This window comes from Ylistrum balloti, unplaced genomic scaffold, assembly GCF_031769215.1.
Source record: "Ylistrum balloti isolate Yb309-2 unplaced genomic scaffold, AGI_CSIRO_Ybal_v1 Utg370960, whole genome shotgun sequence".
NCBI lineage: Eukaryota > Metazoa > Mollusca > Bivalvia > Pectinida > Pectinidae > Ylistrum > Ylistrum balloti.
This window is the reverse complement of record NW_026782540.1, coordinates 55,302-71,306: the sequence shown is the minus strand read 5'-3', so window position 1 is coordinate 71,306 and position 16,005 is coordinate 55,302. Positions and strand designations below refer to the sequence as shown.

Sequence of the window (16,005 nt, the reverse complement as noted above, 5' to 3'; positions counted from 1 at the left end):
GTAAGTAATGGACAGATCAATCAATATGCCTACTGCATTATATGACTTAAACCCATATTGGTAGAAACTAGTTGATGTATCTCATTTTATTCCCCTTTAGTGAAAAAAAATCCACTGTATGTTTTTCACTTAAGTAAAATTAATATTTCCATTATTTGCTTTTTCGACCTAAGTGAACAAAAAATCATTTCCATTATTTATTCGAGTTCTGGCTGGAGAGATAGTAAACACCACATGATTTGTTTATTATTGAACTAGTCCAAAGCTATTGAAGAGGGTTGGAGTTTACACACCCAAATGTTTGTTTAATTTCACTTAAGTGGAAAAGATTTTCACTAATGTGAAAAGAAAAATCTCGTAAAACTTACAAAATTTATTTCACTAAGTGAAATTCTTTTTCAGTTATGTGAAATAAAACAGAAAATAAATTTAATGTACATTTCACCTCAAGAGGAAACAGGACTAAATGTTAAAACGGTTTGCAAAAACTGCGAGTGAAATCACCAAACAAATATCAAACATAGGACTGAAAAAACAACATTAGAGCTTACAATTATCTCTGAAGGAATATTAATCAACACTATAGAATTATCAGTTCACTAATTCAAGTGTTGGTTGCCAAATCGATGTCGCAATTAGATCTATCAAAAACACACACGTTCATCAGAAAATCAGGCAGTTTACTGTCCTCTCCTATTTAACATATACTGCTTTCTTAGAATGTCAGTCAGCAAGTTGGCTTGTTCATGGCGGACATTCATCTGTTCATGAAAATATATACTCCATATTACTTAACTAACAAGCTTAATTTTAAAGAAAACTACCAAGATGAAAAATAATATCCTAGAAAAGGGACACAAAATTAACCCTTAGGAAACTGACAAGATTTAAATCACTCCAACATTTGTTTGTCACAGTTACCTCATACAAATTATGGTATATATAGATATAGTAACGCTGCAGTTAGATAGGAGCTGAAGAGTTTTTGAAACTTATCCAAAATGTAAAAAAAAAAAAAAAAAAGAAATGATAGCAATCAAAAGAGAGAACAAAAGCGTTTTACTTTCAAAACTGAAAAAAAGAAACCCCGGATGTATTAAGAAGTTGGAGCAAAAGTTTGACCGTCGGAACAATGTTACTTCATCTTGTTATCATTTTGTGAACGTGACACTACTCACTTGGGATGACCAAGGTTTACCTGGCGGGTGTCGTCGATAGAGCCAGAAGACGCTTACTCTTCCGGAACATCTAGTATTATTGTCCTTGTACTTTTCAGGAGTCTCCGTGTCATTTTTCATATTTTGCCCTAGTTTTATGGAATTTGAGTTAGAATTGTAATTATGTTGCCGTGTTGGTATTTTCGTGATTTTTCCCCCAGTCGATTACCGACTTTTGCGTCCTTGAAAATAACACGAACTTGACGTTTCACGCTAGCCTAAATTCACAAACCAAAGGTTTTCTTATATGGTCCTTCTAATTACCAAACACTATATAATAACTCTGCTACATAAACTACTGATTAAATTAGCACTTTAGAACCCTGACAGACTAATGATATTAAAACTGAACTTTTCATCAAATAGATCTCGTTCCAACATACACTGAAATACTTTTTGGACAGCTGTAAATCTCCAAATCTTACAAAACACCAGTTAAAAAACAGAGAGTCTCATGATCACTCCCTCCACCCGGCCTCCGGTGTGAGTGGAAGACAGTCCGAAAGAATCTTCACACTGGCAGTCGGTGATAGGTACAGATCTATCTGTCTTCGCAAATCAGCACGATCCCGGAAACATTGATTAAGTGTCTCCGCAAATCCGCACGATCCCGGAAACACTGATTAAGTCTCTCTGCAAATCAGCACGATCCCGGAAACACTGATTAAGTCTCTTCGCAAATCAGCACGCTCCCGGAAACATTGATTAAGTCCTTGATGCCTGAAAACGGACATGAAAGTGCAGAACTCACAGCGTGGTATAAAAGACCCTGTCTGGTCGAAGGCTACACACACAGACTACAGAAGGCTACACACACAGACTACCTGTACGTGATATCACTGATGTCGTTTATATTTTATCATTATTCATCTCATTAATAGCATATACAATTCTTAATGTCGAAGATATCAAATGTACATTGATCAGAAAACAATATAATTATTTACTGTTTATCCAATGACGCATTGGTTTTTATCTTTTTCCTGTGATAAAACTTGTCCTTCCGACTCGTACCCATTATGGATGTATTACATAAAAACAGCAGTCCGTCTTAATACTCATCGATACACATACTTTGATGCCGTGTTTACCTGTACAGCGATGCGACTTAAAACAATTTCAATGAAATGAAATTATGTGCCATTTTCACCTAAAAATGACACCACTGATTTTTAATTCAAGTTTGTCTATTAATGTGTTAGAAAGTCACTGTCCTTGATAGTCAGTGGTTACTTCGAGATTTATACAGAATATTGCTTTTATTTCACACTGAAGTTGTCAAAATAATCGTTTTGCTAAAAATGTGGTAAGACTATGAAGAAGATTCATGTGTAAGTTTCAACTAAAAATGACACAACTAATTTTCATCTAGAAAATAAAAGAATTATATATTAGTAACGAAGAAATGTTAAATTTACCTTTTAAATTGTTAATCTACAAAACGATTTATCAATATTTTTCTGAAATGCTGAAATAGTTTCATATTCAATCAAATCGCCTGTTTTAGCTTTATTTTTTTTTTCAATTAAGATGTTATCATTTTGCTTAATTTCGGAGTAAATAAAAAATTCAAGTTGAGCCAAATCGGCAACAAAGTGATATTGAGGCCTATGTTGATACCACAATGATCCTTTATACTTAATTAAGACAATGACCGTTAAGTTAGTGTCTCCTTTTTCTGTGCGTGACATAAAGCATGTAAATTCAAAATGTATACAATATGTCAACCAAATGGAAAATGTTTATTGTAAATGTGGGTCTACAAAACCAAATATCCTGACAAGGTATAACTTAACCATGTTACACATATTCCATAAGGCTTTGGAACTATCGATACTCAGATACTATATTTTACAGTGAAGACAACATCACCTCATATCAATTAAAAGATGGGCAACATGCTAATCTTCATTAAGTAATATAGAAGACAGTCGAAAGGACTCGTTACGGATGAGATTTAACGAGGTGACCAGTCACGTGTTACATGTCTTCAAAGCGGAATACTTGGGCTGACCATGTCTAACGTGTGTATTATAGCAATTGCGAAACAAAAGTTATCTTATTGATACTAATCATGCTTGATGGCCCGGATGTAAGCGTGAGCGGTCTTAATATAGGAGGATAACGGAGTACCGGGGGATAACCCAGATTCGGCCATGTGACTCCTTACCTTCTCACGTTCGGGGGATCAAACCCAGAACGTCGTGGTTGAAGGCGTTATCATTGTGCCATCCGCCCGCCCCCTGCAGTAAACAGTAGTACAGGAGGCAGACAATTATCATGTGATCTCGTTTGTCACGAGACCCTTGCTTGGAAGTGATATTCTAACAAAACTTTACATATTTTTCAAACTTTATGTGTATAGGTTACCCTTCGTCCCAAGTTGTACACATTCAGTGTTGGAATCTCTTGGTGTTGTCCACTAAAGTGACCGATAATACAGTTCACGACTATTTGGATCGTTTTGGAACATCATCATGTTTTTCGATTTTCATTTGTTTTGGCCTCTACGGTACAAGAAGAAACTTCTCACAGCAATATATGTCGTAATATTAATTATAACGACTAAGATAACGTAAAAATCTATATATAGTTGTAACATAAACAGGCTGAACAAGTACGTTGTATTTATTAAAACTTTAAAAAGATAAATAAAACAACTCATTAAGTAAGAGACCTGGACCGAAGGATGCTATTAGACATTCTAATCTTTCCCTATTATAGGTCCCTCATTAAGAAAAGTTAGTTGGTCCGTTTGAATGGTAGAGAATCTAACTCTTCTACAAATAAAAAAAAATCTGAATACAGATTTGTTTTCGGTTTTTTACGATGCTGAATTTATCAAAGACCTTATAAAAACTGGTCACAAAGACCTTATGAAGTCCTTCTATTTCACTTTCAGAATGTCTTGTCGTTAAATAACAAAATATCTATTGGTTATGCATCTCGTACACACATCAGCCGCTTACTATCTCGATTTTTTCCTACAAAGAAATCAGCAGGGACAGCTTCGCACCAAGCTCTATGATAAGCGTGATGATTTCAATTTCCCTGTTGTAAAAATCCACAACCTATGGTGTTTACATATCGCAGTGCTTGTTCTAAACATCAAGATTTTCGAGCAAGATATCGGCAAATTCACACCACAGGGTTAAAAACATGCAGTTTGATGAACATGGCGGGAAAGATTTATAGTTGTCCATAAGGTGCCTATATGACCGTCTGTTTATAACCAACACACTTGGCGTATAAACTTTTGATACACATTGCGCATTATGTATGAAATATAAAGTATTAATACCCCAATTACGTTAATCTATGTACAATTAGCATATTTTATATGTAATTGTGTTTCACCTTACCATCATATCACTAAAATCCTACGGTTTATGTATAACGGCCTGGTCTGTTCATGTTTTTTTTCTGAATACGGAGCGTACTTAATCATACACCATAATTACTTACCATATACTATTCCTTTCCTTTATTCTCTATATACCACTTACTAATCCCTGGTGTCACACTTGCTTGAATTTTTTCTTACTTTTATATTCTCTTCATCGATGGTGCATTAAGAGCATGAAGCTATCTTTGGTAACCTTGGTAAATGTATCTAAAGGTATTGTAATTCTGTTCCGCTTGATGGGAAGCTGCAGCACAAACCCGGATATACTTAGAAGTCGGTGTGCTGTTGATGTTTTATTGTAGAACACACTCTATCGGCAAACGGTCAAGTTTCCTTTGTCATTCTGTTCAAAATATGCTTGCAGACTTTAATCAAGAAATGTAACACTATTGTCGTTTTAGTGTTGAATTTTCTATCATTATCCAATATTTATCAAATTTCCAGTCCTACTTTGTATACAAGGATAAACGGACCTTTACTTCAATAGGCAAATACGCCAGTATTAACACTTCAATGACCTGTTGAGCGTTTTCTCTTATCTCGGTTCCGAATTTTTCAAGTTGTCTGTGATTCTACTGTTGTCTGTAGTGATGTATGTATGTAGATGTTGGATCTAATCCTGGCCCAAGTTTGAATAAACCTTCAGTTCTCCATCAAACTATCAGGAGTATTAGGAGTAACTTAGATATCAGACAGGTGAATATGATGTGGTATAGCGAAAGTCATTTGGATGACAGTTTACACAGGTGAATTACCTCTACCAGGATTTCACGCTTCTTTTAGATTGACTAGAAACTTTGCTGAAGGTGGTATTATTGATTATGTAAATGACTCTATAAAAGTGAAGCATTAATAGACTTTGAATACCATGGTGCTGAAGTAAATTGGATACTCGTCTTCTTCAAACATACAGATTTTATGGTATATGTACCATAATACCGATTCGAAAACTCAACCTAACCATTTTGGGAAAACTTACGGTAAGATCACCTTGTGGACTGGACAAACGTGGTTTTAATACCAGGGTGGTCTGAATAACGATTATGAGTAAGTATGTTGTTTTATGTAATACAATATTCAACACAGAAATTGCAGCTAGAAGGCCAGTTTGACACCTACAGATTGGACACCTGTTGGATGGAAACTATGTTTTTACGACTGGTCTGTTGTCTGAAAAGTGAGGTAACATTAAGTTCATATTGGTCTCTGGGACTTTTTTTTTGAATGATCATTATTTCGAGACGGTGTTAATAGTGATATGGTCTTAATAGTGAAATTCACAATACAAAAACAATTAAAAAAAATACGAACATGTCAACCTAATCGTGACAAATGTACCCTCCTTATTATGTATCAGATAATTGTCCCCTTGATTCTGGTAGCCATTATAAATACATCCTCCCAATATATCTGATCACTGTTCCCTATTTAAGATATCTACTAAACCTTACAACCTTCTTCTATCATTGCTGTCCAGTAATGTATGTATAGTCCTTTATGCAATAAACTTTCTCCTAAAATAGAAGGATGCTATTTTTCCGCGACGTTCTCTTTGGGTGTTTTATCGTAGGGTAGGGTAGACTAGAATGATAAAGGTTGTACATTCTAGGTGTGTCCTCTGTTGTGAGATAAAGGTTGTAGTACATTCTAGGTGTGTCCTCTGTTGTGAGATAAAGGTTGTAGTACATTCTAGGTGTGTCCTCTGTTGTGAGATAAAGGTTGTAGTACATTCTAGGTGTGGCCTCTGTTGTGAGATAAAGGTTGTACATTCTAGGTGTGTCCTCTGTTGTGAGATAAAGGTTGTAGTACATTCTAGGTGTGTCCTCTGTTGTGAGATAAAGGTTGTAGTACATTCTAGGTGTGTCCTCTGTTGTGAGATAAAGGTTGTAGTACATTCTAGGTGTGTCCTCTGTTGTGAGATAAAGGTTGTACAATCTAGGTGTGACCTCTGTTGTGAGATAAAGTGACCTCTGTTGTGAGATAAAGGTTGTAGTACATTCTAGGTGTGTCCTCTGTTGTGAGATAAAGGTTGTAGTACATTCTAGGTGTGTCCTCTGTTGTGAGATAAAGGTTGTAGTACATTCTAGGTGTGTCCTCTGTTGTGAGATAAAGGTTGTAGTACATTCTAGGTGTGTCCTCTGTTGTGAGATAAAGGTTGTAGTACAGTCTAGGTGTGTCCTCTGTTGTGAGATAAAGGTTGTACATTCTAGGTGTGTCCTCTGTTGTGAGATAAAGGTTGTAGTACAGTCTAGGTGTGTCCTCTGTTGTGAGATAAAGGTTGTAGTACATTCTAGGTGTGTCCTCTGTTGTGAGATAAAGGTTGTAGTACATTCTAGGTGTGTCCTCTGTTGTGAGATAAAGGTTGTACATGTGTCCTCTGTTCTAGGTGTGTCCTCTGTTGTGAGATAAAGGTTGTAGTACATTCTAGGTGTGTCCTCTGTTGTGAGATAAAGGTTGTAGTACATTCTAGGTGTGTCCTCTGTTGTGAGATTAAAGGTTGTACATTCTAGGTGTGTCCTCTGTTGTGAGATAAAGGTTGTAGTACATTCTAGGTGTGTCCTCTGTTGTGAGATAAAGGTTGTAGAAGTGTGTCCTCTGTTGTGAGATAAAGGTTGTAGTACATTCTAGGTGTGTCCTCTGTTGTGAGATAAAGGTTGTAGTACATTCTAGGTGTGTCCTCTGTTGTGAGATAAAGGTTGTAGTAGGTGTGTGTCAGATAAAGGTTGTAGTACATTCTAGGTGTGTCCTCTGTTGTGAGATAAAGGTTGTAGTACATTCTAGGTGTGTCCTCTGTTGTGAGATAAAGGTTGTAGTACATTCTAGGTGTGTCCTCTGTTGTGAGATAAAGGTTGTAGTACATTCTAGGTGTGTCCTCTGTTGTGAGATAAAGGTTGTAGTACATTCTAGGTGTGTCCTCTGTTGTGAGATAAAGGTTGTAGTACATTCTAGGTGTGTCCTCTGTTGTGAGATAAAGGTTGTAGTACATTCTAGGTGTGTCCTCTGTTGTGAGATAAAGGTTGTAGTACATTCTAGGTGTGTCCTCTGTTGTGAGATAAAGGTTGTAGTACATTCTAGGTGTGTCCTCTGTTGTGAGATGTTGTGAGATAAAGGTTGTAGTACATTCTAGGTGTGTCCTCTGTTGTGAGATAAAGGTTGTACATTCTAGGTGTGTCCTCTGTTGTGAGATAAAGGTTGTAGTACATTCTAGGTGTGTCCTCTGTTGTGAGATAAAGGTTGTAGTACATTCTAGGTGTGTCCTCTGTTGTGAGATAAAGGTTGTAGTACATTCTAGGTGTGTCCTCTGTTGTGAGATAAAGGTTGTAGTACATTCTAGGTGTGTCCTCTGTTGTGAGATAAAGGTTGTAGTACATTCTAGGTGTGTCCTCTGTTGTGAGATAAAGGTTGTAGTACATTCTAGGTGTGTCCTCTGTTGTGAGATAAAGGTTGTAGTACATTCTAGGTGTGTCCTCTGTTGTGAGATAAAGGTTGTAGTACATTCTAGGTGTGTCCTCTGTTGTGAGATAAAGGTTGTAGTACATTCTAGGTGTGTCCTCTGTTGTGAGATAAAGGTTGTAGTACATTCTAGGTGTGTCCTCTGTTGTGAGATAAAGGTTGTAGTACAGTCTAGGTGTGTCCTCTGTTGTGAGATAAAGGTTGTAGTACATTCTAGGTGTGTCCTCTGTTGTGAGATAAAGGTTGTAGTACATTCTAGGTGTGTCCTCTGTTGTGAGATAAAGGTTGTAGTACATTCTAGGTGTGTCCTCTGTTGTGAGATAAAGGTTGTAGTACATTCTAGGTGTGTCCTCTGTTGTGAGATAAAGGTTGTAGTACATTCTAGGTGTGTCCTCTGTTGTGAGATAAAGGTTGTAGTACATTCTAGGTGTGTCCTCTGTTGTGAGATAAAGGTTGTAGTACATTCTAGGTGTGTCCTCTGTTGTGAGATAAAGGTTGTAGTAGATTCTAGGTGTGTCCTCTGTTGTGAGATAAAGGTTGTAGTACATTCTAGGTGTGTCCTCTGTTGTGAGATAAAGGTTGTAGTACATTCTAGGTGTGTCCTCTGTTGTGAGATAAAGGTTGTAGTACATTCTAGGTGTGTCCTCTGTTGTGAGATAAAGGTTGTAGTACATTCTAGGTGTGTCCTCTGTTGTGAGATAAAGGTTGTAGTACATTCTAGGTGTGTCCTCTGTTGTGAGATAAAGGTTGTACATTCTAGGTGTGTCCTCTGTTGTGAGATAAAGGTTGTAGTACATTCTAGGTGTGTCCTCTGTTGTGAGATAAAGGTTGTAGTGTCCTCTGTTGTGAGATAAAGGTTGTAGTACATTCTAGGTGTGTCCTCTGTTGTGAGATAAAGGTTGTAGTACATTCTAGGTGTGTCCTCTGTTGTGAGATAAAGGTTGTAGTACATTCTAGGTGTGTCCTCTGTTGTGAGATAAAGGTTGTAGTACATTCTAGGTGTGTCCTCTGTTGTGAGATAAAGGTTGTAGTACATTCTAGGTGTGTCCTCTGTTGTGAGATAAAGGTTGTAGTACATTCTAGGTGTGTCCTCTGTTGTGAGATAAAGGTTGTAGTACATTCTAGGTGTGTCCTCTGTTGTGAGATAAAGGTTGTAGTACATTCTAGGTGTGTCCTCTGTTGTGAGATAAAGGTTGTACAGTCTAGGTGTGTCCTCTGCTGTGAGATAAAGGTTGTACTTTCTAGGTGTGACCTCTGTTGTGAGATAAAGGTTGTAGTACATTCTAGGTGTGAAGAAAAATAATGAGTGAAATGTCGACAATAGCAAAAGGCACAACTAGGGCTATGACTTAATATATACAGAAAGGTTTGTGAAGTTGAGTTGAACGGTTTGGAAGTTATAGCTCAGAAAAGCCCTCTTTTGGTGTTTTCTGACTATGTTTCCATGGTAACAGAAAAAAATATAAAAAGTGAAATGTCGACAATAGCAAAAGGCACAACTAGGGCAATGACTTAATATATACAGAAAGTTTTGTGAAGTTGAATTGAACGGTTTCGAAGTTATAGCCCGGAAAAGCCCTCTTTTGGTGTTTTCTGACTATGTTTCCAAGGTAACAGAAAAAAATATAAAGAGTGAAAAGTCGCCATTAGCAAAAGGCACAACTAGGGCACCAACTTAATATATATAGGAAGTTCTGTGAAGTTGAGTTGAACAGTTTCGAAGTTATAGCCCGGAAAAGCACTTGGACGGACAGACGGAGCCCAATTTAATAACCCCGCAAACGCTTTTGGTGGGGGATAATAAGAGAATTCAATTTACTTAGATATCTCTGAAGGGTTCGGGAAAGTAATAAACAAGTAGTTGTGCTGAGATATCAAGAAGGATTTTATGGTATTTATTTTGCCAATAGGAGTCAAATTCTGCTTTTCCATGCATTAATTGAAGGCTTGAGTTTGAATAATTTTTTTTCATAATTCAATTTAGGGATTTCAGTCAAGTCAACAAAAAGGTCTATTCTCACTATTATCTTCTACTGGTTGTGTTATAAAAACTTCTATTCTATTGACATCATCAACCTGAAAAAAATGTTCCAACAAATAAATGCATGAAGTTTGATCAAAATCATGAAGCCACTGGAGTGCCGACAAGGAGAAGTATTTATATATAGGAAACATCCCTATATCCTCAAGGAACATAATGAGGTCCTATTAACTTAGATGTTTAAAGTTGCATATCTAGATGACGGTTGTGTGGATAAATAGTTTAAATGTGTTTCTGTCTAGTCATTTTTGTTGACTTTATATACACCATATACAAATGTAATATAATCTACTTGAGAAGGTGGCAGCAGTGGATCTTGTAAGTTATTTTGAACCAACATTATCAAGCACAGCATTGTAATACAAACATCAGTTCTCTCAGAAATAATCCCTTCCTCCCCTGTCCAACAATAGAAACAAAAGCTTGCTTAGATTTAGATTTTATTTCAGTTTTGTATAGTACCAATCTAAATTTGGTATTTCACATAATACTTCTTCTTTCACATTAGCTGTTTTCTGTTTGGCCGCTTTCCCTAAATCAATTTTTGGCACAGATTCCTGTTTTCCATCAACATCCATGTCTGAATCTGATTCTGAGTTCGTCTCTTTTTCTTCCACATCTGACATATCATTGTCATCTTCGTCTTTTTTATCTAGAAGAGTGCTGAAATAGAAGAACCTCGTTATAAAATTTCTCAATATTTCCTGTGTAAAAAGTCCTTGTGTCCGAGCCACTAACTCTCATTATAAAACAATTTCCTGTCATCAGCATTATAATGTACCCTATTTATACTATATATATTGATGCTCCATAGAATTACATATGAATGCTATTTCATCCCTTAACATAGGTAATAACTTCCATGTAGGCCCTGAGTTTATTACGAGGGAAATATGGCATGTCTGAATAAGATTGTCAAGGAGATATTTGTGTTTAAGACCAAACAAAACACCATCTACAAACTCTTCAAATCTATCCTTAAATTCTGAGAAAACCCAGGAACTATTTTCTTTTGATTTTAGAATTGCTTTCATTGCTTATCTTCAAGGTGAATTTTGTTTTCATATTTCCTGAATATCTGAATGAGGTTTCATATACAATTACCCTGGTGATGTCTCACGGATCAGTAAGGAATGGATAAAACTGCCACACAGACTTGTCACAGGTGCCTGAACATGAGAGGCTGTCTCCAGCAACTGCAACATCAGTATATTAAAAGTGTTTCAACTATGTAGAACAAGCATCCAACACATTAAATATCTCTGTTATTGTCAGAGTTGTGTAAAATCACAATACTGATCACCAGCTTCCTCTGTACATAATTTACTCATTTTCTTCATTCACTTCTGCTGAATTGTATGTACGATTACCTGGCCCTGTCTTACCTGTGATGTGAACTGAGCCGCTGTCATGTACACCTTACTGTCTAACTCCTTGTACTCTGATGGTTCAAATCCTTTCTTACGTTCAGCTGTCAGCAGGAGGCTGAATGGAGTTTGGGGAAGGATGCCTTTCAAAGGTGTCTATAGCAGAATAACAAATTGTTAAAAATGGCATTAAAGAAAAACTTTCCAGAACTTAGATAATTTGATCAATCTAAGTGTTAAGATTGCTACCTTAAACTACTTATTATAAATGTATCATAAAAATGTGTTAAACCCAGAACACTTTACAGGTAATATCTAGATCATAACTTCATGGTGGTTTAAACCCAGAACACTTTACAGGTAATATCTAGATCATAACTTCATGGTGGTTTAAACCAAGATCACCTTTACAGGTAATATCTAGATCATAACTTCATGGTGGTTTAAACCCAGAACACTTTACAGGTAATATCTAGATCATAACTTCATGGTGGTTTAAACCCAGAACACCTTTACAGGTAATATCTAGATCATAACTTCATGGTGGTTTAAACCCAGAACACTTTACAGGTAATATCTAGATCATAACTTCATGGTGGTTTAAACCCAGAACACTTTACAGGTAATATCTAGATCATAACTTCATGGTGGTTTAAACCAAGATCACCTTTACAGGTAACATCTAGATCATAACTTCATGGTGGTTTAAACCCAGAACACTTTACAGGTAATATCTAGATCATAACTTCATGGTGGTTTAAACCCAGAACACTTTACAGGTAATATCTAGATCATAACTTCATGGTGGTTTAAACCAAGATCACCTTTACAGGTAATATCTAGATCATAACTTCATGGTGGTTTAAACCCAGAACACTTTACAGGTAATATCTAGATCATAACTTCATGGTGGTTTAAACCCAGAACACCTTTACAGGTAATATCTAGATCATAACTTCATGGTGGTTTAAACCCAGAACACCTTTACAGGTAATATCTAGATCATGATTGTCAGTTTTTCTAACTTATATAAATCACTCTGGTTGGCTCAGATGTAAGCGCACAAGGGGTCTTAGTGTAGGAGGAAACCGCAGTACCAGGGGAAAACTTACGAGGTCGTGCAAGTGACTCTATACCTTCTCACATCCATTCCGGGAATCGAACCTCAGACAGCTAGGTGAAAGGTGAGTGCATTATCACTATGCCCCCAACACCTCTAACTATACTCTAGGTATGCCTCTAACTAGACCCTAAATATGCCTCTAACTAGAGCCCTAAGTATGCTTCTACCTAGACCCTATGTATGCCTCTGACTAGACCCTAGGTATGCCTCTAATTAGACCCAAGGTATGCTTCTAACAAGAGCCTAGGTATGCCTGTGACTAGACCTTAGGTATGCCTCTAATTAGACCCAAGGTATGCCTCTAACTAGACCCTACCCTATGTATGCCCCTAACTAGACCCTAAGTATGCCTTTAATTAGACCCTTGGCATGCCTCTAATTAGACCCTAGGTATGCCTCTATCTAAACCCTAGGTATACCTCTAACTAGAACCTAGGTATGTCTCTAACTAGACCCTAAGTATGCCTTTAATTAGACCCTTGGCATGCCTCTAACTAGAACCTAGGTATGCCTCTATCTAAACCCTAGGTATACCTCTAACTAGAACCTAGGTATGTCTCTAACTAGACCCTAGGTATACCTCTAACAAGATCCTAGGTAAGTCTCTAACTAGACACTAAGTATGGCTCTAACTAGACCCTAGGTAAGACTCTAACCAGACCCTAGGTATGCCTCTAACTAGACCCTAGGTATACCTCTTACTAGACCCTAGTAAAGCCTCTAACTAGACACTAAGTATGGCTCTAACAAGACCCTAAATATGCCTCTAACTAGAGCCCTAAGTATGCTTCTAACTAGACCCTATGTATGCCTTTAACTAGACCCTAGGTATGCCTGTGACTAGACCTTAGGTATGCCTCTAATTAGACCCAAGGTATGCCTCTAACTAGACCCTAGGTATGCTTCTAACTAGACCCTACCCTATGTATGCCTCTAACTAGACCCTAAGTATGCCTTTAATTAGACCCTTGGCATGCCTCTAATTAGACCCTAGGTATGCCTCTATCTAGACCCTAAGTATGCCTCTAACTAGACCCTAGGTAAGCCTCTGATTAGACCTTAAATATGCCTCTTACTAGACCTTAAGTATGCCTCTAACTTGGCACTCGGTATGCCTCTAACTAGACCCTAGGTATGCCTCTAAGTAGGCACTTGGTATGCCTCTAACTAGGCACTAGGTATGCCTCTAACTAGGCACTAGGTATGCCTTTAATTTGGTTTGTTGGATGAAAACATACTGGCTTTGTCTGAGAAGGTTCATCTTCCTCCAAAGTCAAGGTCATCAGGTCTTGTTCACTTGTCATCCAGTACAACTGAGATTCAGTTTGCCATGAGAGTTGTCCCTTGTCATTGATGGAACTCTTCTGTTGTTGTGGAATGAAAACTCCACCTACTACCCTATGGCCAAGATTTTTGTGATGATACAAGTAGTTAGGGTTGGATGGTTTGAACACATACACTGAAAATGTCAGAAAATAATGATAGGATAAAAAGTGTTAGGATTAGACATTATGAAATGGTGCAGAAATCAAAGTCTATAAAATTTAGCAATAACAGGTGACATTTTATATGACGACATATAATCGTGGCGTACTCTAATTTTCCATGTGAATAGCATTAAATGTACGAGTTATGGAGCCCAATAAAAATTTTGATTTTAAGTTCATGTGGTATCATGTTGAAGATATTTTCTTTCATAAAAGTGTGCAAGCATGGAGAAATGCTCAAAGTGAACCTAGACACATTGGAACCTGATTACTTAATCTGTTTTACTTACGACTTTTATTTTCCTCAAACAGTACCATGACATCACTCAGAGGGTCAGCAACCAAATGTGTACTCTTAATCCTTGCAGTCCATGTAACTGAAAACATCAAGAAAAATTTGTAAAAGTTAGAGAGAAAGGGAGAGGTCAAAAGGTCACTGATTTCAAGGTTTTTTAATCATAATTCAATATCACCAAAAAAAAAAAAACATATAGGTAATGATAGGGTAATAGACATAACTATTAAGGAATTAAGACACAAAAACAAAAATTGTTTTACTTACTTGCCCAGGTGGAAAATTCAAAGACTGTCATAGGTTCCAGACTGTCACAGTTTACGATTTCACCTACCTGTACAGATGATAGGGTTCCAGACTGTTACAGTTTACGATTTCATCTACCTGTACAGATGATAGGGTTCCAGACTGTCACAGTTTACGATTTCACCTACCTATACAGATGCTCGGGTTCCAGACTGTTACAGTTTACGATTTCACCTACCTGTACAGATGATAAGGTTCCAAACTGTTACAGTTTACGATTTCACCTACCTGTACAGATGATAGGGTTCCAGACTGTTACAGTTTACGATTTCACCTACCTGTACAGATGATAGGGTTCCCGACTGGAACAGTTTACGATTTCACCTACCTGTACAGATGATAGGGTTCCAGACTGTCACAGTTTACGATTTCACCTACCTGTACAGATGATAGGGTTCCAGACTGTTACAGTTTACGATTTCACCTACCTGTACAGATGATAGGGTTCCAGACTGTTACAGTTTACGATTTCACCTACCTATACAGATGCTCGGGTTCCAGACTGTTACAGTTTACGATTTCACCTACCTGTACAGATGATAGGGTTCCAGACTGGAACAGTTTACAATTTCACCTACCTGTACAGATGATAGGGTTCCAGACTGGAACAGTTTACGATTTCACCTACCTGTACAGATCATAGGGTTCCAGACTGTTACAGTTTACGATTTCACCTACCTGTACAGATGATAGGGTTCCAGACTGTTACAGTTTACGATTTCACCTACCTGTACAGATGCTCGGGTTCCAGACTGTTACAGTTTACGATTTCACCTACCTGTACAGATGATAGGGTTCCAGACTGTTACAGTTTACGATTTCACCTACCTGTACAGATGCTCGGGTTCCAGACTGTTACAGTTTACGATTTCACCTACCTGTACAGATGCTCGGGTTCCAGACTGTTACAGTTTACGATTTCACCTACCTGTACAGATGATAGGGTTCCAGACTGGAACAGTTTACGATTTCACCTACCTGTACAGATGATAGGGTTCCACACTGTTACAGTTTACGATTTCACCTACCTGTACAGATGATAGGGTTCCACACTGTTACAGTTTACGATTTCACCTACCTGTACAGATGATAGGGTTCCAGACTGTTACAGTTTACGATTTCACCTACCTGTACAGATGCTCGGGTTCCAGACTGTTACAGTTTACGATTTCACCTACCTGTACAGATGCTCGGGTTCCAGACTGTTACAGTTTACGATTTCACCTACCTGTACAGATGATAGGGTTCCAGACTGGAACAGTTTACGATTTCACCTACCTGTACAGATGATAGGGTTCCAGACTGTTACA

At 37.5% G+C, this 16,005-nt stretch overlaps 1 protein-coding gene across 1 annotated transcript in view; it reads right to left on the bottom strand.

Moving 5' to 3' along the window:
- Positions 1-10,540: 10,540 nt before the first annotated feature.
- The window catches only part of LOC132559731 (WD repeat-containing protein 75-like), a 28,724-nt gene continuing 23,259 nt past the window's right edge, over positions 10,541-16,005 (bottom strand). The window contains exons 15-19 of the mRNA XM_060224357.1: positions 14,385-14,471; positions 13,846-14,066; positions 11,503-11,640; positions 11,222-11,313; positions 10,541-10,780 (exon numbers count right to left, since the gene is read on the bottom strand). Coding sequence (XP_060080340.1) covers positions 10,558-10,780; positions 11,222-11,313; positions 11,503-11,640; positions 13,846-14,066; positions 14,385-14,471 — 761 coding nt within the window. The 3' untranslated portion in view covers positions 10,541-10,557. The remainder of the gene's footprint in view (positions 10,781-11,221; positions 11,314-11,502; positions 11,641-13,845; positions 14,067-14,384; positions 14,472-16,005) is intronic.